The sequence below is a fragment of the Rutilus rutilus genome, assembly GCF_951802725.1.
Source record: "Rutilus rutilus genome assembly, chromosome: 4".
Lineage (NCBI taxonomy): Eukaryota > Metazoa > Chordata > Actinopteri > Cypriniformes > Leuciscidae > Rutilus > Rutilus rutilus.
This window is the reverse complement of record NC_140212.1, coordinates 18,785,153-18,808,601: the sequence shown is the minus strand read 5'-3', so window position 1 is coordinate 18,808,601 and position 23,449 is coordinate 18,785,153. Positions and strand designations below refer to the sequence as shown.

The 23,449-nt window shown below is 37.4% G+C and overlaps 3 protein-coding genes across 4 annotated transcripts; 2 read left to right on the top strand and 1 right to left on the bottom strand.

Moving 5' to 3' along the window:
• The first annotated feature begins 56 nt into the window (after nt 1-56).
• Nucleotides 57-15,472, top strand: itih2 (inter-alpha-trypsin inhibitor heavy chain 2). Its single transcript, XM_084406675.1, has 20 exons — nt 57-262; nt 368-400; nt 1,116-1,151; nt 2,723-2,895; nt 2,971-3,075; nt 4,377-4,539; nt 4,612-4,851; nt 5,390-5,506; nt 6,375-6,543; nt 6,696-6,821; nt 6,941-7,122; nt 8,231-8,416; nt 8,504-8,643; nt 9,995-10,173; nt 10,303-10,443; nt 10,857-10,970; nt 11,060-11,258; nt 13,394-13,566; nt 13,655-13,766; nt 14,988-15,472. Exons 1-20 carry the CDS (start codon nt 173-175, stop codon nt 15,133-15,135), a joined length of 2,826 nt encoding a protein of 941 aa, XP_084262801.1. The 5' UTR covers nt 57-172; the 3' UTR covers nt 15,136-15,472.
• kin (Kin17 DNA and RNA binding protein) lies at nt 15,242-19,537 on the bottom strand. Its single transcript, XM_084406676.1, has 11 exons — nt 19,274-19,537; nt 18,462-18,556; nt 18,339-18,382; nt 18,106-18,228; nt 17,318-17,502; nt 17,149-17,243; nt 16,940-17,057; nt 16,278-16,397; nt 16,084-16,183; nt 15,870-15,970; nt 15,242-15,667 (listed from the first exon to the last, which is right to left on the bottom strand). The coding sequence occupies exons 1-11, from the start codon at nt 19,385-19,387 to the stop codon at nt 15,605-15,607; spliced, it is 1,158 nt and encodes a 385-aa protein (XP_084262802.1). The 5' UTR covers nt 19,388-19,537; the 3' UTR covers nt 15,242-15,604.
• Nucleotides 19,517-23,363, top strand: atp5f1c (ATP synthase F1 subunit gamma; the record flags this gene model as incomplete). Of its 2 annotated transcripts, XM_084406677.1 has the most annotated exons (9): nt 19,517-19,666; nt 20,101-20,135; nt 20,321-20,452; nt 20,570-20,774; nt 20,877-21,020; nt 21,107-21,171; nt 21,348-21,503; nt 21,642-21,738; nt 23,223-23,363. In XM_084406677.1, the coding sequence occupies exons 1-9, from the start codon at nt 19,626-19,628 to the stop codon at nt 23,224-23,226; spliced, it is 879 nt and encodes a 292-aa protein (XP_084262803.1). In that variant the 5' UTR covers nt 19,517-19,625. The 2 variants fall into 2 exon arrangements, with proteins under 2 accessions (XP_084262803.1, XP_084262804.1); XM_084406678.1 differs by lacking the exon at nt 23,223-23,363 and having other exon boundaries at nt 19,572-19,666; nt 21,642-21,742.
• Nucleotides 23,364-23,449: the final 86 nt, after the last annotated feature.

The following is a 23,449-nucleotide window of genomic DNA, read 5'->3' as shown; positions in this document are numbered from 1 at the left end:
TTCCTGCCTTCAGTATTTTTTTTAGATATTTGGGCCACAACAAATATTGACGAGGCTCAGAGGTCTCAGAGACTGCAGAGGCTGATCATTGAGCCTCAGTCAGTGTGTGTGTGTGTGTGTGGCTTGTGCTGGACATTTTGTTGTGCCGTTAAGAGGACTTTTCTCTGGTTCCATGAAGACTCCAGTTCTTCTGTGCGTCTTGCTCTTTTCTCAGAGCTGGGCTTTCGAGTTTATCATCGATGGGGAGTGGGAAAGTGAAACGGTAAGACGGAAAGAGAAAAGTGTGAGAAAAAGAGGCATGCGTGTTTATGCCAGTAGATTGAATGTGTATCTAAACTGAAAGCTTTATTGTGTGTTATTTTGTTAGTCAGGTCCTCTGGAACAGTCTGGGAGATACAGGGTAAGTTTTCATATTCAGCTTCAATATGAAATTGAAAATGTTAAAAGGAGGATTCGGAAACAAAAATGCACTCTAATATACTGCAGATATTTACTTGTTTTCAAGATGTTTAAGCAATTTTTGAGATGTTTTAATGTGATGATAGTGTCATTGAGGCCTTCATTGATTACCATTGATCAAAGAGTCAGGTGTAAGTCCACCAGTCCATGCGCTTGTGTCAGATGTCACGTTTTTTTTTTTTTTTTTTTATATAATATATATAAAAAATTAAGTTAGATTTTATTTGGAAAATGTTTAAAAAAAAATCTAATTAAAGTGAATTAACTTATATAAATATTTACATTTACACATGCCTCAAATGTCAGTAACACAGTTGCAAAAATTGCAAAAGTTATATACATTTATATACAATGTTATAATAATAAACCCTTCTCATACTGTATAAATTAATGACCCACTGAGCCTGACAATTAACATTCTTTTTAATTTTATTTTAATATTTTCCGCTCATTGGCCATTTGTTGGAAAAAATTTTTTTTTCAAATCCTATAGTTTATAGTCTATATTGAATTTACATCTGCCCTATTTTTGTCCTGGTATAACATAGGAGTTAATTTTACAGTTTTATCAACGTATCATCATTTGAATACTGTAAATTGTTTTTTTAAACATTTATACAACATGCTCCCATTTTTCTCTTTGTGTGTGTGTGTAGAGAAACGTTTTGACCAGTGAAGAAGAGGATTTTGAGGTAATCATGCTCTTGTTGTTGCACTTTAATCTTATCTACTAATCGATTTGTTCAAAGACACTACGGTTATTGACTTCCCCTCTGCTGCTGTTCTACTTAGAGACATTTTTTTTCTCTCTCCTGATTAGTTTGAGTTTCTAAGTTTCTATATATATTATTTCTTTAGTTTCTATCGGTGTTGGTTCAGGTTACTCTAAAAAAGTAATTAATTACTAGCTACTAATCTTCAACAGTGTAATTAGATTACTGTACTATAGGCTAATTAAACTCTCTAAAAAAGTATTTAATTACTTCCTAAATCCCATATCAAAACCTTTACAAAAAAAGCATTTTTTCAAATAAACAATATACAATTGCATAAATTATTCTTGAACTGACCAAAGTATTTAAAGGGAGAAGGTTTCATTAAAACATATTAAAAACATGACATTTTGATGTTACATCCAGTAATGTTTTATTTAGAATTGTTCTATAGACAGAAGTAACTGTAATTAGGCCTAAATAACAGAAAACTGAAGAGTAATCCCTTACTTTACTTTTTCAAAGGAAAAGTAATTCAATTACAGTAATTAATTACTTAGTAATGCATTACACCCACTGGTTTCTATCTATCTATCTATCTATCTATCTATCTATCTATCTATCTATCTATCTATCTATCTATCTATCTATCTATCTATCTATCTATCTATCTATCTATCTATCTATCCATCTATCCATCTATCCATCCATCCACCCACCCACCCATCCACCCATCCACCCATCCACCCATCCATCCATCCACCCACCCACCCACCCATCCATCCATCCACCCACCCAACCACCCACCCACCCATCCATCCATCCATCCATCCATCCACCCACCCACCCACCCACCCATCCATCCATCCATCCATCCATCCATCCATCCATCCATCCATCCATCCATCCATCCATCCATAATGCTGGAGCTTTTTAAATTAGGATGGATTCTGATTGGCTGTCAATGTTTTTACCATTCTTTAGCTGGAAATAATCATTTTGAAAGTGACTCCAATGATATTGTTTCTCTGTGACGGTATTGTTATAGTGGTTTGGACTCTACTATTCTTTTACATATTTAGAACGATTTTTAGAAATATATCTTTATTGGAATATTATATTTACCGTCCTTGACGTGAACGGGCCTTTAAAATGAATAAATGTAATGCAAAAAGTTTACATTTGGCAAGTTTTGATAGTCTACAGTAGGCAATTCACTACTTTTACACAAGCCTAATGTCACAAAAATCGCAGTTCAAAATAGAAAAGGAAAATGACAAAATGTTACAGAACTAAGGTTTTGCGACACTGTAAAAAAATTATATGATCAATAAGTTATGACAACATGTGCTTTTACATTGCTTTAACTCATCAAAAAAAAGTTAAGCAATTTTAAACTTTTTTTATAAGTTATACAAGAGTCAGCTGTAATTTAAGTTGAACTGACTTAAACATCCAAGTTTATTGTACTTAAAAATTTAAGGCAGCAATTTTTTTAACAGTGTAGGTGCTCAAATGGTTGCTCAAACATGGTTTGTGTTTGTATGCAGGCAATTCAGGGCAATGACATCACAGTTAAGAGCTATAAGGTGGAGAGCAGAATCACGTCGCGGTTCGCTCACACCACAGTCAAGAGCTCTGTGGTCAACTCAGGCCCCAAAGCCCAGAGCATCGGCTTCAACGTGCAGATTCCCAAACGGGCCTTCATTAACAACTTCACCATGTGAGAGCATTAACACTGACACACATACGCACACAAACACATGAAATGCCTGAGTGACAGGTGGCTGCTTTTCAGGAATGTCAACGGGATCACATTCGTCGGCTCAGTGAAGGAGAAGACAGTGGCACGAAACCTTTACGCTCAATCAAGAGCTCGTGGGAAAGCAGCCGGCATCGTCAGGTACGGCTTTTCCATCAATCCATTCATACGGCAATGGTGGAAGTTTTACTGTATTGGCTATATATATTAAAATGTGCAAATATACATTCAGTATATATTGTATATTCTGTTCTATATTGTATATTTATATTGCTCTTTTAATTCATATTCAGATTTATAACAATATTTTTTAGTTATAATTTTTTTTTAATTTACAGTTATATATTTTTATAAATAGTCTGTATAGTATATAAAAGCAATTATATATATATATATATATATATATATATAATTGCTTTTACGTATGACATGCCAATGACAACATGACACTTTTTTTAATCCACATCAAGATTTTAGAATCAGATTTATATAAATAAATGTCAATTGTCAATTGTACATTTTTCACTATAGCTTAAAAACCTTTATGCCTTTGGTAGTTTATTTTAAATGGTTCTGCTGTGTAACTAAATAATTTTAAAAATGCCAAATTTTCCATTTAATCATACTTAATTACAACTAATTTTCTAATCTTTAAATACAAATCGCCTATATCTAACACGGATGGATGTCTACCTGTCGTGATAATATAAAACTCTCCTGATATTAGAATAACAATTACAGAAGAATCAAATAAATCATATTTTGTTACCTTTTGGAGCTTGGAAGGATTTAGTTTGAGCAGATGTTTTATACATATCATCATCACTCTCCTCATCAAAGCTAATTTCCCATACATTCAGCATCTGCTCATATTCGCAATCTCAAACATATTCTCAAAACTATAATTTTCAACATCTTCGGAATCAATATTTCACCAGATCCCCCTCCAAGTGACAGTGACACTATTTGATTGCGTTGCTCTGCAGTGAATCACTGAGCCATTTCAAGTTTTGCTGATGATTCTTCCTATTCTTTTGTTTTCTGCCTGCGGTAACTATGAGTGTAACATCATTTCATCATTGTGTATCAGACATTGACACCTTGTGGAATAAAGGTGAATTTCACTTATTCAGGCATCAAAGATTCAATTATTGTTGTGCAGAACAAAATATACCACTGTTACACACCTCAGCTCCTTTTTTTATGTATTGTTACAGTATATGTTATATTGTTTATAATGAATTGATTGAGGAATACTAAGAAGGTTGATGTCTAACTTGAATAAATTAGTGAATGACGTCCCAGGTCACTAGTAACCCGAGGTATGCGTTTAAGGCATTTGGTTAAATCAAATGTAGTACCTAATATAGTGTGTGATTGCAGATGCAGCGATACATTTATATATGTCAATGTTTATATATCTTAGACTTTTTGTCTCTCAGGACTAACTCTCAAGCAATGGAGACCTTTAGGACAGAGGTGCATGTTCCTACAGGCAGCAAAGTGGAGTTTGAGCTACACTATCAGGAAATGATGCAGAGGAAACTGGGCTTCTACCAGCACACTTTACACATTCAACCTGGACGCCTCGTTCCACTGCTGCAGGTCAGTTACACACACACACACATATATATTGTGTCATGACCAGTGTAATGTATTTTGTTTTTATGTCCTCAGGTTGACGTGTATATATTTGAGCCCAAAGGTATCAAGTTTGTCACGGCCCCTAACACACTGGGAGAGCAATTTTCAGATTTGACTAAAATCACCCACACGAAAGAAAAAGCCCACATCGTGTTCAAACCGACTCTGCAGCAGCAGCGAAGGAAGTGTGAAAACTGCACGGAAAGTGCGGTGGATGGCGTGTTCACTGTGAAATATGATGTGGAGAGAGACAGCAATGCTGGAGAACTTCAGGTGTGGATCTACATTGACTTTTACAGATAATATTTGACATATTCAAGCACAATCAGGTGTCAGTTCACCAGTTGCTTGTCTCAGATATCACTCAAATGTTTTTTTTTTTTTGTTTTTTTCAAATTGATATTTTTTTAATCAATCTATTTTTATATATTCAATTATATTTTATTACATTAGAAAAGGGATTTTGTTTTTTTCGTAAAGATTTAATTAAAATGAATTAAATTAAATTATATACACCATCCATTAAAAGTCACTCACAAATGTTCTGCATTTTCTTATATCAAAAAACAGTAAAAACATATATTTTTTAAAAATATTATTACAATTTAAAAGAGCTGTCTTCTATTTTTATATATTGTAAAATGTAATTTATTCCTGTGATGACAAAGCTGAATTTTCAGCATCATTACTCCAGTCTTCAGTGTCACATGATCCTTCAGAGATATTCAAATATGCTGAACGAACGAATGAAAAACAGTATGCTTTATTTCATTAGGTGCCATTGTTGATGCACTCTATTTCTATTTCTCAGGTGTCTGACGGTCATTTCATTCAATTCTATGCTCCGTCTGATCTCTCACCTCTCTCCAAAAACATAGTTTTTGTCATTGATGTGAGTGGAAGCATGTGGGGGCTGAAGATGAAACAGGTATGGATTTGTTTACCAGAGTAACCTGCAGATATCAGGAGACATATAATCTAATCTTTCATCAGCATGTGGTTTTTGTTGAATACAGTTGTGATGAATGAGCCATTACTGAAAAAATCTTGGTATGGATGTGCCTTCTTGTGGAATGAGTGGAGAACTGCATTTTTAATTGTATTGAAACTCCCATGTTGCCACCATGTGGCCATCAAGTAAATTGTAGGGCACTTTTTTAACGGGATAGTTCACCCAAAAATGAATATTCTGTCATAATTTACTCCCCCTTAAGTTGTTCCAAAGCTGTAGGAGTTTCTTTCTGCTGCTGAACACATAGGAAGATATTTTGAAGAATGTTGGTAACCAAACAGTTGATGGCCCTCATTGACTTCCATAGTGGAGAAAAAAAGACTATGGAAGTCAATGAGGGCAACTATTCTTCAAAATATCTTCTTATGTGTTCAGCAGAAGAAAGAAACTCATAGAGGTTTGGAAGAACTTGAGGGTGACTAAATTATGATAGAATTTTCATTTTTGGGTGAACTGTCCCTTTAAAGTGATTATGAAACTAGATTAGCTATATAAACTAGATTTGCTTTGTGAAAACTCATTTCTGTTTGGTATTGCAAAAAAAAAGAGGTACATTTGGATTTCATGGTGACAAATTTTTTTTTGTGGTTTCAGTTAGCTCTCAGTTAGCAATCTAACAGCTTAGCCTATTAGCTTAGCATAATTCCAACTGCTTATGAAAAGGTCTTTTGATTATCATGATAACGCACTACGCTTTTGAGCAGGAATTTTGCTGTTTTATGTTACTTTAACCCTTAAAAGAGAGAGAGAGAGAGATACCTAACAGCCCTTTTTTGTTTTGTAGACAGTGGAGGCGATGAAGGCTATTCTGAACGACCTGTCGATGGATGACTACTTCAGCGTCATAGATTTCAATCACAATGTCCGTTGCTGGAGGGAAGATCTGGTCCAAGCTTCCTCCATCCAGGTGGACGAAGCAAAGAAGTACATCCAAAGCATCAAGCCCAATGGAGGCGAGGGAGACTTTCCATTATAGTTTCTGCTTTGTTTCACTGCTTATAATTTGAAGAACATTTGAATACGAGATAATAATTTGAGAATTTACTTCTTAATAATTTGAATTTCTTAAACATTAGTGACTGACCCGTGTAACATTTGTCCTCAGGCACCAACATCAATGAAGCTTTACTGAGAGCAGTGCAGATGCTGGTGAGAGCGTCCAATCAGGGACTGATCGACCCTCGTTCTGTGTCAATGATCATCCTGGTCTCAGATGGAGACCCAACAGTGGGTAAGACCAAATAACATTTACACCATGCAACAGATCATTTCTGTTTGTCCACCTTTATTAACTGGAGTTTCCTGTAGTCCTTTATTGATCTACTGTTTCTCTCTTCACGTCTTGTTTAGGAGAAATAAAGCTGAGCACTATTCAGAAAAATGTGAAACGCGTGATGAGGGAGGATTTTTCTCTGTTCTCTCTTGGTATTGGCTTTGACGTTGACTTCGACTTCCTAGAGCGAATTGCATTGGAAAACAGGGGTGTCGCCCAGAGGATTTTTGCCAATCATGATGCTGCGGAGCAGTTAAAGGTTCAGTTTGACATAGATAAATCCCATGGCCCTGTCCCAAATGGCACCCTAAGCCCTCGCTATCTTCCTCCGAGTCCACACTTTTGTGAAGTAATGCTGCTTTGACTGTCGGGTAGAAAAAAATGGCGAACTATCTGCAAAAATGTGCATCGAGGGCGCATATCAGCTGCAAAGGGGGTGATATGCGCCCTTCTGAAACCTTAAAAGACAAATGGGACACCCTACATGGTAAGTCCACTAGACCGCAAGTGCATATGAAGTGTGCCATTTGGGACGGAGCCCATCTCATCCATTTTAATGCTTTTTTATAACAGCGACAGGACATTTTAATGGATTGCTTGGTTTCTATATCTGACGTTTTGCACTTGCTAACCCCCGCCCACAGCGAAATCTCATTGGTTTAAAATGACGTAACTATACGTTAAACATCAAATTCATCAAAGTTGTGCCGCCTTGTACAACATTTTCACTTATATTATTTATATTAATTTATATTTCATGTATTAAGAAACATTTACATTGTTAGAAAAAATAATAATCATTATATTGTAGCGACATGTCTTTATATATTATGTGATATTACAAAACATACAAAAATATATGCAATTTGTTTTGTTTTTTCTTACAATTACAAACTAGGTCCGTCAATATAATTAAATATTATATTGACTGAAAATGATTAATCACATGAATTTTAAAGCAGAATGAGACATTTATAATATCAAATCAATTAAATGTGTCAAAACATATTGCAATAAACATATTTAATTAAAATTTTATTTTGTAAAATTCACTCCAATTTTCCATAAACCCCAGTTTAAAAAACCCAATAAATAAATGGTCTGCAATAAAAAGGGATTTTTGAGTAAGAACTCATCAAATTCTTCCAAGTCCAAATTTTCTGAGATATCCAAACTCACTTTGTAGCTCTATATTATCACAATATGTCTTAGTTTTTTAAAAAAAATTATGCTGGGTGTTTTATATGCTCTCCTTTAAGTCTATTGTTATTTCTCTGAAATCTTATAAGAAGCATTTGAGTCAAAGCTGATGTGAAGTCTTTTGAGCTTTGAAAAATAATTTTTTGTTCACTCATTTTTCCTTCCAGACGTTCTACAGTCAGGTCTCCTCTCCTCTCCTGAGGACCATCACCATTGATTTCCTTGCGAACACTGTGAATAACGTCACTCAGAATCGTTTTGACAAGTTCTTCAGTGGTTCTGAGCTGATAGTGGCTGGAAAACTCCAACCGATGGACCTCACCACGCTGCAAAGCATCACCACCGCCTCTGCTGTGAGCCCCATGTCACATTTTTCTCAGTTCAGATTTTAAAATTCGGGTTTCATGACTGGCTTTAGCAATGATGTTATTCTTCTCTAGGCCAACATGGACCTGAACATTCAAACAGAGGCAGATATTCTAGAGTTGGACTCTGAGCTCAGCACACATCAACATTCCTTCCCCGGCTTTGCTCGGCAAATGTGGGCCTACATTACTGTCAATCAGCTATTGGCCGAACGGTGAGAGAAACAGATTTGAGGCCATCTATATGTATGCATTTAATGTGTTTCTCATGGATCAAAACAGGAAATTGGACCAAATTCTAAGTATTCTGATTTTCATTTATTATACGTATATTAGTATTAGTAACTTACATTTCACTGCATCATTCGTGCACATGCTCAAGCTTGGAGGATCTCCCAATTCTTGGCTCATTTTGAGTCAGACATGAAGACAATTGAATCAGTGAGTTGTTGAATTGAGATCGCTCTAAATCGCAAATGAAACCTTCAGTGTGATATGTAAACCGTTTCAACAGGTTAATTGAAAAGAACCAGCTCGTTCATATTTCATGAAATTATTTCCCAAAAGGGGAACGAATTAAGGCTTGTTTTGCAAGGCTGTGATGTAAACTAAAGGCGAATGGCTTTTATAATTAAAGTCCCCCTGTCAATCATTTTATCCCTTAATCTTTAATCACCAAAATGAAATATTTAAAAGTTTTTTCCTTGAAAAAATATTGTCATGCCTTAAAATAGCTTGAATGTAACTCTACACCCTTGCTTTATTTAGTATACGCGGTTCTATGAATATGCAAATTAGCCCCGCCTCCACTCACTCACACCAGCTCAGAGATCCACTCATTGATGATATATGTGACCCTGGACCACAAAACCAGTCACATGGGTACATTTTTTGACATTGAGATTTATACATCATATGAAACCATACCAGTGATGTATGGTTTGTTAGGATAGGACAATATTTGGGCGAGTTTGGCGGTTAACCTATTTTGATTCAGATATGATTTCCTCTTTTTTATTTTTCAAACCATTTAATATGAATTATTCTACAAAAGGTAAACTGCACACCCAAAGTACAACACATTCCAAATATTTAGCATATGCTATGCTAAATATAAATTTCTCCCTGTGATTTCCATTAATGAACCCTTTTCACAGGGTTCTCAGAAGCGGAAGCCGTCATAGTTGGGCAAACTTTATAATGGTGAACGAAATTCACTATAGCATTTCTATGACTTGTATCCAAAAGATACAAAAATGTAGAGATTAATTACATTGGTCAGAAGAGCGAAAGATGTCAAATTTGCATGCAAATCTCATGCAGCAGCGTTAACCAGTTTTCTGTCATTTAATACCAAGGCAAGAAAACACCAAGTATAGTGTTATAAATGTACATTTATTTTTTCGTTTTATTAGCAATGTGTATAACATCCCAGACAGCAATATACTGTAGTGTCGGCCCAGATGTGGGCCGGATCTGGGCCGACACTATTTTGCTGTCTGGGATCAGTCTTTGAAAAGAGTCCATCGTGCTCATCGTTGCCTCTGTGGAATTGCTTTCATGTAGCTCTCTAGCTCCTTCTGCGAGCAAGAAGCGTAAGATCACTCAGCGGATTGTGGCCCTGGCTTTGGAGCATCAGTTTGTGACCCCTTTCACTGCCATGCTGGTGGAGGGTGAAGACGAGGGGAGGACAGAACGACTGATCGCAGACTCGCCCAGAGACTCCAAACACGGCTGCTGCTCAGGTACCAAATCCAAACGGTTTGTCTTGAAATATAATATCCATATTGCAAATAGCATTATTAAATAGAGTATGGAAAATTTGTTTTGTTCTATTTATTATTATAAGGGTTATTTCTCTTCCCTTTTCTCAGCCACTGCTCCTTTATCGGGATCAATTCCAGTGCAACGGCTAGTCTATCAGAATCCTCCGTGGGTTCTGCCTACTAATGTTCCAGATCTCGTAGAAGCAACCGGAACACATGCAACTATCCTTGCCGGGCACATCACTTCTGGTAATGCAGCACAGTCAAATGATATTTAGGGTGTTTTCACACTTGGGGTGAGTTTTACTAAATTAGTGTGAGACCACAAACCCATAAATCTGATCTACTGCACATTAAAGAACACAGACGCAGCCAGATCATTTGCATTATGACCAACGCAATCTAGAGAAGAGAAGCACAACTATCGCAGCCCTGTTGAAGCGCAAAATGGGTTAAGACATGCTTGTTTCAGCATTAAATAATGCAAGCAAATACCACCGCAAACCTTTGTAAATCATGTTCATGATTTATTTCTTTTGCGTCTGAAAGGGACTGGGGAAGTATGGTGATATCTATCAGTTTACATTTTCACCCTATTCACCTAGGGTGTTTTGCTTTAAGTTTTTGCTGTGATCTCTCTCATCCTTTCGATTTTACTGCAGTGGACAGTGACCCACACTTCATCATTAACTTACCTAGAAGCAACATGGACATCTGCTTCAACATTGACTCCCAACCTGGACACATCCTTAACCTGGTTTCAGATCCTGGGACAGGTAACTTCTACAGGCGTCTTCCATCACATGAAATTTTTTTTGCCATTTTATTTGTTTCATTTATTTGTGTTTTTTTCTTTTCTTTCCAGGAGTAACAATCAACGGTCAGTTGGTCGGGTCTAAGAAGATGAAGAACAACAAAATGAACACATATTTCGGCACCATCTCCATATACTCTAAAACAGACGGTGTGCAGGTTATAGTAAGAACCAACAGAATCGACCTGATGGAAGACAGGAACAATCACTCCTTCTCTTGGGGAGTCACAACTGAACTGATACTTAACAGGTATAACAATACAAACCTTCAATGAATGCGAAGTAAATTCATTTTTAATTTAATTTTTAAGATGACAAGATACATTGATTTGGATAAAAGCAATTGGCAAATTAATAAATATATATATATATATATATATATATATATATCAGACCCCCTTAAATTTTTCACTCTTTGTTATATTGCAGCCATTTGCTAAAATCATTTAAGTTCATTTTTTTTTCCTCATTATTGTACACACAGCACCCCATATTGACAGAAAAACACAGAATTGTTGACATTTTTACACATTTATTAAAAAAGAAAAACTGAAATATCACATGGTCCTAAGTATTCAGACCCTTTGCTGTGACACTCATATATTTAACTCAGGTGCTGTCCATTTCTTCTGATCATCCTTGAGATGGTTCTACACCTTCATTTGAGTCCAGCTGTGTTTGATTATACTGATTGGACTTGATTAGGAAAGCCACACACCTGTCTATATAAGACCTTACAGCTCACAGTGCATGTCAGAGCAAATGAGAATCATGAGGTCAAAGGAACTGCCTGAAGAGCTCAGAGACAGAATTGTGGCAAGGCACAGATCTGGCCAAGGTTACAAAAAAAATCTCCTGCACTTAAGGTTCCTAAGAGCACAGTGGCCTCCATAATCCTTAAATGGAAGACGTTTGGGACGACCAGAACCCTTCCTAGAGCTGGCCGTCCGGCCAAACTGAGCTATCGGGGGGAGAAGAGCCTTGGTGAGAGAGGTAAAGAAGAACCCAAAGATCACTGTGGCTGAGCTCCAGAGATGCAGTCGGGAGATGGGAGAAAGTTGTAGTAAGTCAACCATCACTGCAGCCATCCACCAGTCGGGGCTTTATGGCAGAGTGGCCCGACGGAAGCCTCTCCTCAGTGCAAGACACATTAAAGCACACCTGAAGGACTCCAAGATGGTGATAAATAAGATTCTCTGGTCTGATGAGATCAAGATAGAACTTTTTGGCCTTAATTCTAAGCGGTATGTGTGGAGAAAACCAGGCACTGCTCATCACCTGTCCAATACAGTCTCAACAGTGAAGCATGGTGGTGGCAGCATCATGCTGTGGGGGTGTTTTTCAACTGTAGGGACAGGACGACTGGTTGCAATCGAGGGAAAGATGAATGCGGCCAAGCACAGGGATATCCTGGACGAAAACCTTCTCCAGAGTGCTCTGGACCTCAGACTGGGCCGAAGGTTCACCTTCCAACAAGACAGTGACCCTAAGCACACAGCTAAAATAACGAAGGAGTGGCTTCACAACAACTCCGTGACTGTTCTTGAATGGCCCAGCCAGAGCCCTGACTTAAACCCAATTGAGCATCTCTGGAGAGACCTGAAAATGGCTGTCCACCAACGTTTACCATCCAACCTGACAGAACTGGAGAGGATCTGCAAGGAGGAATGGCAGAGGATACCCAAATCCAGGTGTGAAAAACTTGTTGCATCTTTCCCAAAAAGACTCATGGCTGTATTAGATCAAAAGGGTGCTTCTACTAAATACTGAGCAAAGGGTCTGAATACTTAGGACCATGTGATATTTCAGTTTTTCTTTTTTAATAAATGTGCAAAAATGTCAACAATTCTGTGTTTTTCTGTCAATATGGGGTGCTGTGTGTACAATAATGAGGAAAAAAATGAACTTAAATGATTTTAGCAAATGGCTGCAATATAACAAAGAGTGAAAAATGTAAGGGGGTCTGAATACTTTCCGTACCCACTGTATATACTTCACCAATAAATATATTAGGAACAAAATTCTAGTTTTGTCAAATTAAGGTTCTGTCCACATATCATATGTCCAGACTTTTTTTTTTAAAGAAGACAAGAACATTCATAACGCATTTACCTTTAATTATCTGATATATTTCAAAATGAAATTGAATATTCAAGTAGGGCGGGACTTGATTGTATCCATTTACCTGGATTATGTGATATGATTGGCTGATATTGTTCTTGTCTATGCGGTCTTGCTTATGTCAGCAGGAAAAAAAATTTATTATAAAAAGCTTTTTTATAGTAACATGGGACCAGATACATTTATTAAGGAAGCTAAATTTCATGTTTTATTTAATACAGATCTCTTTAAATTTGGTTATATATGCCTTCTCTTGTTTATCAGGATGAAGGTCACCATAATAAAGGAGCAACATGTTACTGTGATGATTGATGGGAGGATTTCAGTGATGGTGCTTTTGCATCGGGTGTGGAAGAAGCATCCTGTGCAGGTCGACTTCCTGGGAATTTACATGTCCAACGACAACAAATACTCTGCAAAGGTTCATGGTCTCATTGGTGAGTCACTCAACGTTTAAATGCACACAACTACTAAAACGCACCAATATATATTTTTCTCACAAATGTTTCTTTCGTCTCGGAACAGGTCAGTTTGCACAGGAACCAGAGGTGAAGGTTTACGGTGTGCATAAAGGAGCAGACCCAAAGAAGAAAGAGGCTATAATGGAAGTGAAAGGCAACAAACTAGCTGTTACCAGGTACTGTCACACACCATCACATACTAATATCTTTCCAAAACACGACCACAGGAAGACATTTCACAGACAGCTCACCAATACCAATTTGAGTTCTCTTTTGCACTTGAACAGACAAAAACACAAAATAATGTCAAAATGTCTGTTTTTGCCATGTATCCTCATAAGCACAGTCTTAAATGAGTTAAATGAAGTCTTAAATGAATGTAAAGAGTTGTGAGAAAATAGAATATGCTTCAGCTCTTAAAGTGACAGCAACCTAATAAACCTGCTGCTGTTTGTCATTAATGTTAATCAAAGAACAAAAGACAAAGAGAAAATCACTCACTACTCTTGACTGAATAACTTTTGTAGCTTTAATAAGGATTCATCTATATTTAATGTATACAGTGAAGACTGTGAAGTGTTATTTTACATTTGATTATTACATTTCTGTATATTTCCTACCCGACCTACCTGAAAATCAAAGTCACAAAGGTCAACAAAATAAAAAAAAGACCATTTAACAAATATTTAAAATATACCTTCTTTATATTGTTTCTACATTAATTTGGGGATTCAGTATACAATTTAAAACATTTAAATTGCGATTAATTACAGAAAAATGTGCGATTAGTTAATTATTTGAGCGATTAACTGCACTAATATTATATTTTATATATATATATATATATATATATATATATATACCAATTTCATCGCACAGCATCTCAAATGTTGTTTTAGTTATTCTGAAATGCCTGAGCCAAAGTCTGTCATCAAAACGATTTGGTTTAATTCTCTCTCAGAAGCATCTCACATGATTCTTAAAAACCAGGCATCCGAACGCAAGATAGATAACATGAGTGTTTATGTGTTTATTGCCCTTCGTCTATGATGGAGGGAGGGGGGGGATATATAGTTTATTACCCGATTGCAGCAACTTCCATTTTTATTACAGATATTTTGCGCTGGTTTCTCAGGAAGTGACAATTTTGTTCTCTTGAACACATGTGATGGAAACGCTGCTTTATTCGCAAATGTTTTATGCGATATTCCAATTTTGCGCATAAATTTAATGCGCAACTTTGGATGGAAACAGCTAATTTCATTGAAAAAAAACCTACAAAAGAATCTTAATACAAAATAATTTATTCTTGAGATCCACCCTATCCATCTTGAAAGAAGGCAACTACCTAGCACATATCATATTTTAAAGTTCTGTAATATGTGTTTCTCAACCAGGGGCTGGCAGAAGGACTACAGACGTGACAAGAAACGAGGTTCAGATATCTACTGCTGGTTTGTCCATAACAATGGGAAAGGCTTCGTTGATGGGAGTTACACCAGCTATATCCTCCCTCGGCTGGACAGCTTCCTGAACGCTCTCTGAGAGCACGAGTGTGCCTTACGCTAGTTGCTAAGAGAGAACAAGAGGCTGATGGGTAGAAATCTGTTATTTTATATAAGCCATAAGAACCACCAAAAAAACCTGAAAGTTGCAATTTAGAAAAACAGGTTTTTAATACTACAAGAAAATATATACAAAACATTGGGAAACAGTGCTGTACATCAACCAATTAAACTGTACTTAATTATAAATTAAGCCAATTAAACATAATTTTAATGTATTACACCACTTCTGACTTGATTGTTTGCAGTGAAACATTTAATCGAATCACTTAAACCTTTGAATTAAATATTTGAATCGTATGCAACCATTTCCATTGGACAACAAAGATTACAATGAAACAAGCAATAAAAACCATTGGTCGATTTGTTTCAGTATGTAAAAGAGGTAATTTAAGAGTCTTTATTATGCACTCTGACACAGTAGAGTCGCCCTGGAGAGAAGATGAACATCAGGCCAGTTTGGAGAAGTCCTCGTATGCAATTCCCTCCACGGTCTTTCCTTTCATCCGACCCTAAAGACAAACAACATGCTTTAGATGAGTCTTATAAATGCATTCACTGTCACTTTTGATACATTTAATGCATCATTGCTGAATAAAATCCCTAAAATCTAACACTGATTTCTTGATGAATTCTCAATGAATTAGAGCCAGCATCTTTACAGTGTTTTGGAACACTATAAAAACATTTGGACAGTATTCTGAGTGAACTTACCGAGTCTAACATGAGTGTGGCAGAGAATTTGTGCTCATCTATGCTTTCCAGGATGGCCTCCGTGTCTTTATATTGACCATTCAGGATCAAAACTCGCTTACCTGAGACAGAAAGAGAGATTAGATTGAGAACAGGTTTGGAAAACATGAAGGGTAAGTTATTATTTTGGGGCAAATATATCTTTAAGCGAAGTTTAACAACAGTAACGCAGTACCAGGAGCTGGAATGACTGTCTCCATATGACTCTGGTCCAGTTTGAGTTTGTCTCCAGAGTCGATCATCCTCACCATAGCTGTGTATTTATTCTGCACCTCCTATGAAATCACACACATACACACAGTATTACTGTAGGAAACATACTTCACTCTGTGTGGATCACAACAGAACAGTAATGAGCGCTTCAGTTACCCGAATGACTGCTTTCTTCTTGTAATACTTCTCTCCTAGTCTCTTCGTTATGACTTTCACTACAATGTTTGCTTGAATCCAGTGATCGGATCTTACAGATTTCTTCTTCTGTTCCTCCATCTGGAGAGACGCACAAGGGAAATGTAACAAAATGACATGCATTCAATCAAAATGGTTGCATGAATGAAATTCGATCTGGTTGTTCCGACTAGGGGTGTCATTGACAATAAGCGCAATTATTTAAAGAATAAAATATTGATATTGTGTTAATACTACACATATGATAATATTGTAAATAATCCAGCACCAGTAACCATCTGGTTAACACTCCAACATGATGATAGGTTGCTATATCGCAGTATTTGTTAAAATTTCTATAGATCACAATATTGTTATCATGAAATTTCATCCACAATGATCTTGTAGTGAAAATCTGATATTGTGTTTGTCAGACATTGCTTTGACACTATTCATATGCGTAATTTTCTGATCTAATCTAAGCTTTGGTTGCGTAACCGTTTGCGATTACCAATATTTGTGTACTAAAATGTAAAATGGCCGGTTATGAATAATTATTGTAAATTGAATGTCAGAGATAGTGGAAAGTCGGCTTAACACAGCATGAGTATCTAAAAAGAAAAACATTAAAGAAGAAAACGTGCCTCTATTATCTCATCCAGAGCAGATTTCTTTTTCTTGTCCTTGGAGTCTCCGCCGTGGGCAGACTCTTTCCTTTTCACGGAGGCTGCAGCTTTGAGGGCACTAGGACCCAAAGTGTTGCTATAGAAGTAAAAAAAAACATGGTTATTATCGCATCCAATTAGATTACTTCACCCAAACTACAGCTATAATGCTTCACAACACTTTTTACCTTGTTTTGGAGGGCCCCGCTAAAGCAGCGTCCATGTTAAAAGCTATTTTCTCATCTTCATTCTTTCGCTTCAGTTCGGTGAACACTGGTTCCTCCTGTGGATGCATGGACATTGAAAATCTGAGCAAGAAAACACTCTGAAAAGGCTTTTTTCAGCGCACACACACACCTCCGGCTCCTTGCCCTCACGACCACGGCGAACTTGGTCTTCGATGAACTTGGCGCTGCGTTCTTCGTCGTCCAAATCCTGTTTCTTCTTCCTCTCCAGCTCCTCCTGCCTGCGGATTGTCTCCGGATCACGATCTATCCACTGGATGTACCAGCCTTTGGGGGTCTCATCCACTTTGCAAAAACCTGGACACAGAATCTGAATGAGACATCTAACACTGCCGTTCAAGTTTGGGGTCATAAGAGTGTGTGTATATATAGTTCCTAGGACTACCCGGTGCGAAAGCCCCTAATAATGTTAGGTGCGATTAATCACAGAAAAATATGCAATTCATTTGTCAATTTATTAATCATTTGACAGCACTAGAAATAATATTAAAACAAAAAATAAGTGCTTTCTATTTAAATATATTTTAAAATGTAATTTATTTCTGTGATGCTAAGCGTAATTTTCAGCATCATTACTCAAGTCACATGATTCTTCAGAAATCTATCTAATATGCTGATTTGCTCATAATTATCATCAATGTGCAGCTTAATATTTTTGTGGAAACCATGATCTTTTTTTCAGGATTCTTTGATAAATAGAAAGTTTAAAACAGTATAGATTCAATTTTTTTGTAACAATTTAAAAGTCTTTTGATCAATTTAATGCGACATTGCTGAATAAAATAGCTAATTTCTTTAAAAAAAATTACATAGAAATCTTATAGACCCAAACCTCTGCACAGTAATGTATATAGTGCATATATGAGAAAGCTAACTCTGTCCAATGCATAGAACGCTTGCCTTCTCTCCCGAGCCATTTGGTGAAGTCGGTGAGAGTCTCCCACTGCGTAGAGTTCATGTGAATGTGTTCCCGATGACTGATGTACTCATTATACACAATGTTATTGTGAACTCGCTTGGTCCCTGCAAGAAACCACACAGACCATCTCAGCGTTCGATAATAGAACAATCTCAAAATAAACAAATTTATAGGATTTGCAATAAACTAATAAATCAAAACAGCAATGACTCACCAAAACGTCTTCGGAGCAGCTCTAAGAATTCACTTTTGAACTCCCTATAAATTAGATTTTCAAATACATTTGATCTCAGTGATGGATGGATGGATGTGGACAAAATAGTGTGTGCTGACTTACTCTGAGAAGTAGTTCATGAACTGGTTCGGGTTCTCTGAAGCCAACAGCAACTGTCTCTGATGAGACTCAGACATGCAGTGACATTTAAACCCGTTCTGCAGTCAAGAGAGATCATGTTAGCCGAGCTGCCAACTGAACATGCCTGAAATCCTGCCCAGGTAGATGGTACACTAGGTTTTGAAACACAACCTATAATGCTTAAAATCATGACTAGTGTCCATTTGAAGCCCCAAAATGCTGCCTGACGAAGACCTGATGATCAAACCGTTGCAATAAATACTTTTCTGTGGCAGTCATATCAGTGTGCGAACATAACGTTTGTTTTTTGCTTTAGTTTGTCTAAATAGACAGCTCATTAGGTTGAGACAAAAATAAAGTCCTAGTTTACTAGGTTTAACATTTACATATATTTACATTTATTCATTTGGCAGGTTAGACACAACCTATGATAATTAAACAAGCTAGGATTTCTAGAAAGCTTGTGACAGCCTATATGCTATCCAATAATGTTGTTTTGGTAGGTAGCTCACTAGGTTGTGAGACACAGTCAATGTAACCAACAATTCTGTCTAGGTAGGGAGCTCACTAGGCTCAGCCAGTGATGCCCAAAAATGCTGTCTAGGTAGGAAGTTAACAGTTTTTCCAGACTGTGCTGCAAGCCAACAGGACACTAAACAAAATATAGTAAAATCAATACAGACTAATCAGCACTTATGTTCATACCTAACATTAGATAACATTCAAATTATGATAATAAATACACACCAATTGAGTGTTACTGAAGAAAGAAAAACACGTTCACGTAAACTTACTTCATCTCGACACTGTTTCTGGCACATCTGACAATACCAGCGCAGTTTCTGAAGGCCTTTGGCTTTTATTCTGTTCCCAATCGCTTTAGGGCTCAGAAAATCTGCTTTCCCCATTTTAAACACAAAAAAATCACGGGAATTATTGAGAAAATAACACTTTCCAGTGTCTCAACGCTCCTCGCGCTTCCTGGCGTCGTGACGCGTATCCCTCGCCTTGATAACATGCGTGTTTCGTCACTGATCTGTGTGTACGTGTAATATCGCGAGATTATTGTGAGTACGCGTTTGGTTTCTGAGCTTTATTTGCGCCTGCGCAGACTGGCGGCTCCGACCGACCTTCAGTGAAGTGAACATGTTCGCCAGGACCAGCGCGGCGGTGTTCCTCCCACAATGGTGAGAATTTACGGATTTATATGATCTCTAAATTTGTGATAACATGCATTTAATTAGCATTTTTACTTAATATAGCAAAATTGTGTCATTTGGTCAATGAAATGCAGTTGAACTAGAGCAAGGACGTGCTGAACTTTAGGCCGCAGTGAGCTTAAGCCTATGACAGCGGCGCGCGACGTGACATTTCTATTTGTATTATGATTATATTGATGTTAATAATCTAAATAAATACGTGCGTATATACCAATGAGTTGAATTATAAACTGTGTGTGTGTATCTTGTCGTGTAAGGGCATAATAGCAGTGTTGTTCTGCAGAGTTCGCACTGCATTCAATGTAACTCAATTGCTGTCATATTTATTGATGTATCATTGTTCATAGCGCTATTGTATTGTGTTTGTGGATGAAAGTAACCTTTATAAATGTCTCTTGCAGTGGGCAGGTCAGGAATATGGCTACCTTGAAGGACAGTGAGTAAAGTTTCCTTTTCCTTTTTAAAAGGTCAACCTTAATGTCTTTTATAAATGCAGTTTCTTGCTATATATAATCTGCTTGCCTTAATTTGTATTTTGCTAATATTTATGTTGCAGTAATGTTATCATACATAACTGACAGTTGTATGAAGTTTCTGACCAGTGTTTCGTCCTGTTACCAGTCACCCTGCGGTTGAAGTCCATCAAGAACATCCAGAAGATCACCAAGTCCATGAAGATGGTGGCAGCCGCAAAGTATGCCAGAGCTGAGAGATCCCTGAGGCCTGCCCGGGTCTATGGCACCGGCGCTATGGGTATGCAGTTTATAATCCACAAAAGTCAAGTTTATTATGCATAAACATTCTGAAAATCATTTTGAATGTCTTTGGATACTTTGTGGTAATGGTTTTTTTTTTCATATTTGTGTTTAGCACTCTATGAGAAGGCTGAGATCAAGGCTCCAGAAGAAAAGAATAAGCACTTGATCATCGGCGTGTCATCTGACCGTGGTCTTTGCGGTGCCATCCACACCAGTGTGGCCAAAGCCATGAAGAGTGAGATCGCCAAGCTCACTGGTTCCGGCAAAGAGGTCATGGTTGTCAATGTGGGTGACAAACTCAGAGGTCTGCTCTACAGGTATCTCTCTTTCTCAGTCTTGCCTCTGTAATTCTCATTCAGTCATTTAAGGTTTTTAGGCACATCGCTTTAATCGCCTCCTTTCCTTCTGTAATCCCTCAGGACCCATGGCAAACACATCCTGATCAACTGCAAGGAGGTGGGCCGCAGGCCTCCCACTTTTGTGGATGCTTCCATCATTGCCACAGAGCTGCTGGACTCTGGTTATGAGTTTGACCAGGGAACCATTGTATTTAACAGATTCAGGTTTGTCACGTAATGCACTTAAAATAAACCCAAAGCAGTGCAAAGTTTTTTTTCTTGGTTTTGATGTGGATTTGTGTCCTTTGCAGGTCTGTGATTTCATACAAGACAGATGAGAAGCCTCTGTATTCCGTTGACACTGTTGCAAGCTCAGGTATTGTTTCATTGTCAGTATTTCAATACTCAAATGATCTGTAAGGCAGTATATATGGCAGTTTTCCCTGACTTTAACTGTCATGCTCTTGTTAGCCATCACTACCAGCTCTAAAATGTAATCAATTGACACTGAAACCCGAATAAAATCCATTATTTGTTGTGTGTGTTGTTCAGAGAACATGGGTATCTATGATGACATTGATGCTGATGTGCTGAGGAACTATCAGGAGTTTTCTCTGGTCAACATCATTTACTACGGGATGAAGGAGTCCACCACCAGTGAACAGAGCGCCAGGATGACCGCTATGGACAACGCCAGCAAGAATGCTTGTGAGACATTTTATATGTCATCGTCTTTTCAGTGGCCCTATATCCCTACATGATCACTATTATAAACAGGAATTTGTGCTCTCTTTAACCTTTTTCAGTCTTTCTCATTTGCAATCTTTTATTTTTCCTATTCATCAGCTGATATTATTGAAAAGCTGACCCTGACCTTCAACCGAACCCGCCAGGCCGTCATCACCAAGGAGCTCATTGAGATCATTTCTGGAGCTGCTGCGCTGTAAGAAGTTTTTTTTTCTCTCTCTCTTTATCCTATTAATAACACATGCATGCCATCTCTCCTCCTTCATTCATTTTATTGATAGAAGCGTCCAATGTGTAACCAGTTCTGTTACAGTCACAACATTGTCACTGTTTAAATTTCTTTACTTCAAAAACTTTTTTTTAACATTTTAAGTTTTTATTAACCCACATTAATCAAATTTCCATCTTCCCCTCACTAACTTTCCATGATTTGCATGCATTCATCATTCACAGGAACTGAGGCATGACTGAGGTAACATCCTGCAGCAGACTATAGGATATATTGAGAAATTGCATAGATATTAGATTTTTGTTTTCCTGTTTCCTGTATAAGTTTTTTTTGTTGTTGCATGCGGTAGGTTCTTTTAGTGGGTTTTGGTGGCTCCTTCAATTGCGTAAAATAGCCTGTTAGACAATTACACACTGACCTATAGTCTTATCGATTAGGCCCGAAACACATTCTAAGCAAATACGTGACTTCAAGTGATTCTATGCATACTTGATTTTTATGTGCCGTTTTTCTAAAATGTTGACATTTATTTATTTTCAAATAGAGTATGTTTCTGGCCTTGACATGACATATTGAAGGCCTGTTCACACACATATGAATGTTCATCACAAAAACTCAAAACTAAATTTTTCTGTTCAGACCAGTGTAAAAAAAAAAAAAAGTATGGCAGAAGGGCTGAATGGATGCAGATTCACTCTCTGCCAGTGGGTGGCGCTTTTGTAACCGCTTAAATACAGCGATAAACAAGGGCTGCATCCGAAATCAAGTTCTTCCATTCTATGTAGTCGGAAGTATGTCTGAATTCAGTACTTACAAGTACCCGGATGACCTACTACTTCCAACGAGATTGTCAAGTGAAGCCACGGGAGAGGATTTGTGAATAGGCGTGTTCTTGACGGATTGGTGTATGACATCAAAGTACCGTAGGAGCGATTCTAAAGCATGCGGAGACGTCGGCTCCGCGAAGCGTCGCAACTGACGCTGGTGGGTCATATGATGACTACGGCTTTTTTAGCGCTCTCAAAGTACGTACTCGTTCAAAATAAGCACCTACTAGAGATCATGCGATTTCTGACTGAGCCAAGGACTGCTGTGTGCAAGTTTCTCTATTCACTGTCGCTTAGCACAGTTGTCTGTTCGTGAGCGCCACCAAGTTGTAGTTCTATGTAACCGCATCGACCCTGTGCAAGTGACCACTAGCGCAAATCTTATTGGTTGGCCATTAAAAAAAAGTCACATTGATGGCATGCAGATGTTCATATTGGTCTTATAAGACGCATAGACAGCTGTTCATTCAAATGAAAAACGTTTATCTCACCGAACATTGTCTGTGTGTGAACAGTGTTTGGTTTGGTTTGGTTTTATTCTTTACACTTTTACTTTCCTCAAGGTTCATATGTCTACAGTTTGTGTTTGAAATGTACTAAATATAATTATTTTTCTCGTTACAGATAAAGTGGAGCCCTGTAAACTTCCGGTGTGGTTCTGGCGCTCATGCTCTTCAATTCAGTCACCTGGTGTAAAATTTAGTTATAAATGTGCTTCTGTTTGTACACTATCAGTGAAAATAAACCTCTTACAGAGAAACGCCATGCATTTGATTTCTCCAGTCTGTTTCTAGTGCGTGTACTGATCAGCTTTGATGTCCTCTTAAGAAAATAAATACGTTTCCCGACTC

Excerpts from the sequence above, each read along its gene's own strand:
- itih2 (XM_084406675.1), top strand. The coding sequence starts at position 173 with ATGAAGACTCCAGTTCTTCTGTGCGTCTTGCTCTTTTCTCAGAGCTGG. Across the intron at positions 2,896-2,970 it reads TTCATTAACAACTTCACCAT|GAATGTCAACGGGATCACAT; the intron begins GTGAGAGCATTA and ends GCTGCTTTTCAG. Across the intron at positions 13,767-14,987 it reads AACAAACTAGCTGTTACCAG|GGGCTGGCAGAAGGACTACA; the intron begins GTACTGTCACAC and ends TTTCTCAACCAG.
- kin (XM_084406676.1), bottom strand. The coding sequence starts at position 19,387 with ATGGGGAAAGCAGATTTTCTGAGCCCTAAAGCGATTGGGAACAGAATA. Across the intron at positions 18,557-19,273 it reads AGAAACAGTGTCGAGATGAA|AACGGGTTTAAATGTCACTG; the intron begins GTAAGTTTACGT and ends TCTTGACTGCAG. Across the intron at positions 18,229-18,338 it reads GCTGCTCCGAAGACGTTTTG|GGACCAAGCGAGTTCACAAT; the intron begins GTGAGTCATTGC and ends GGTTTCTTGCAG.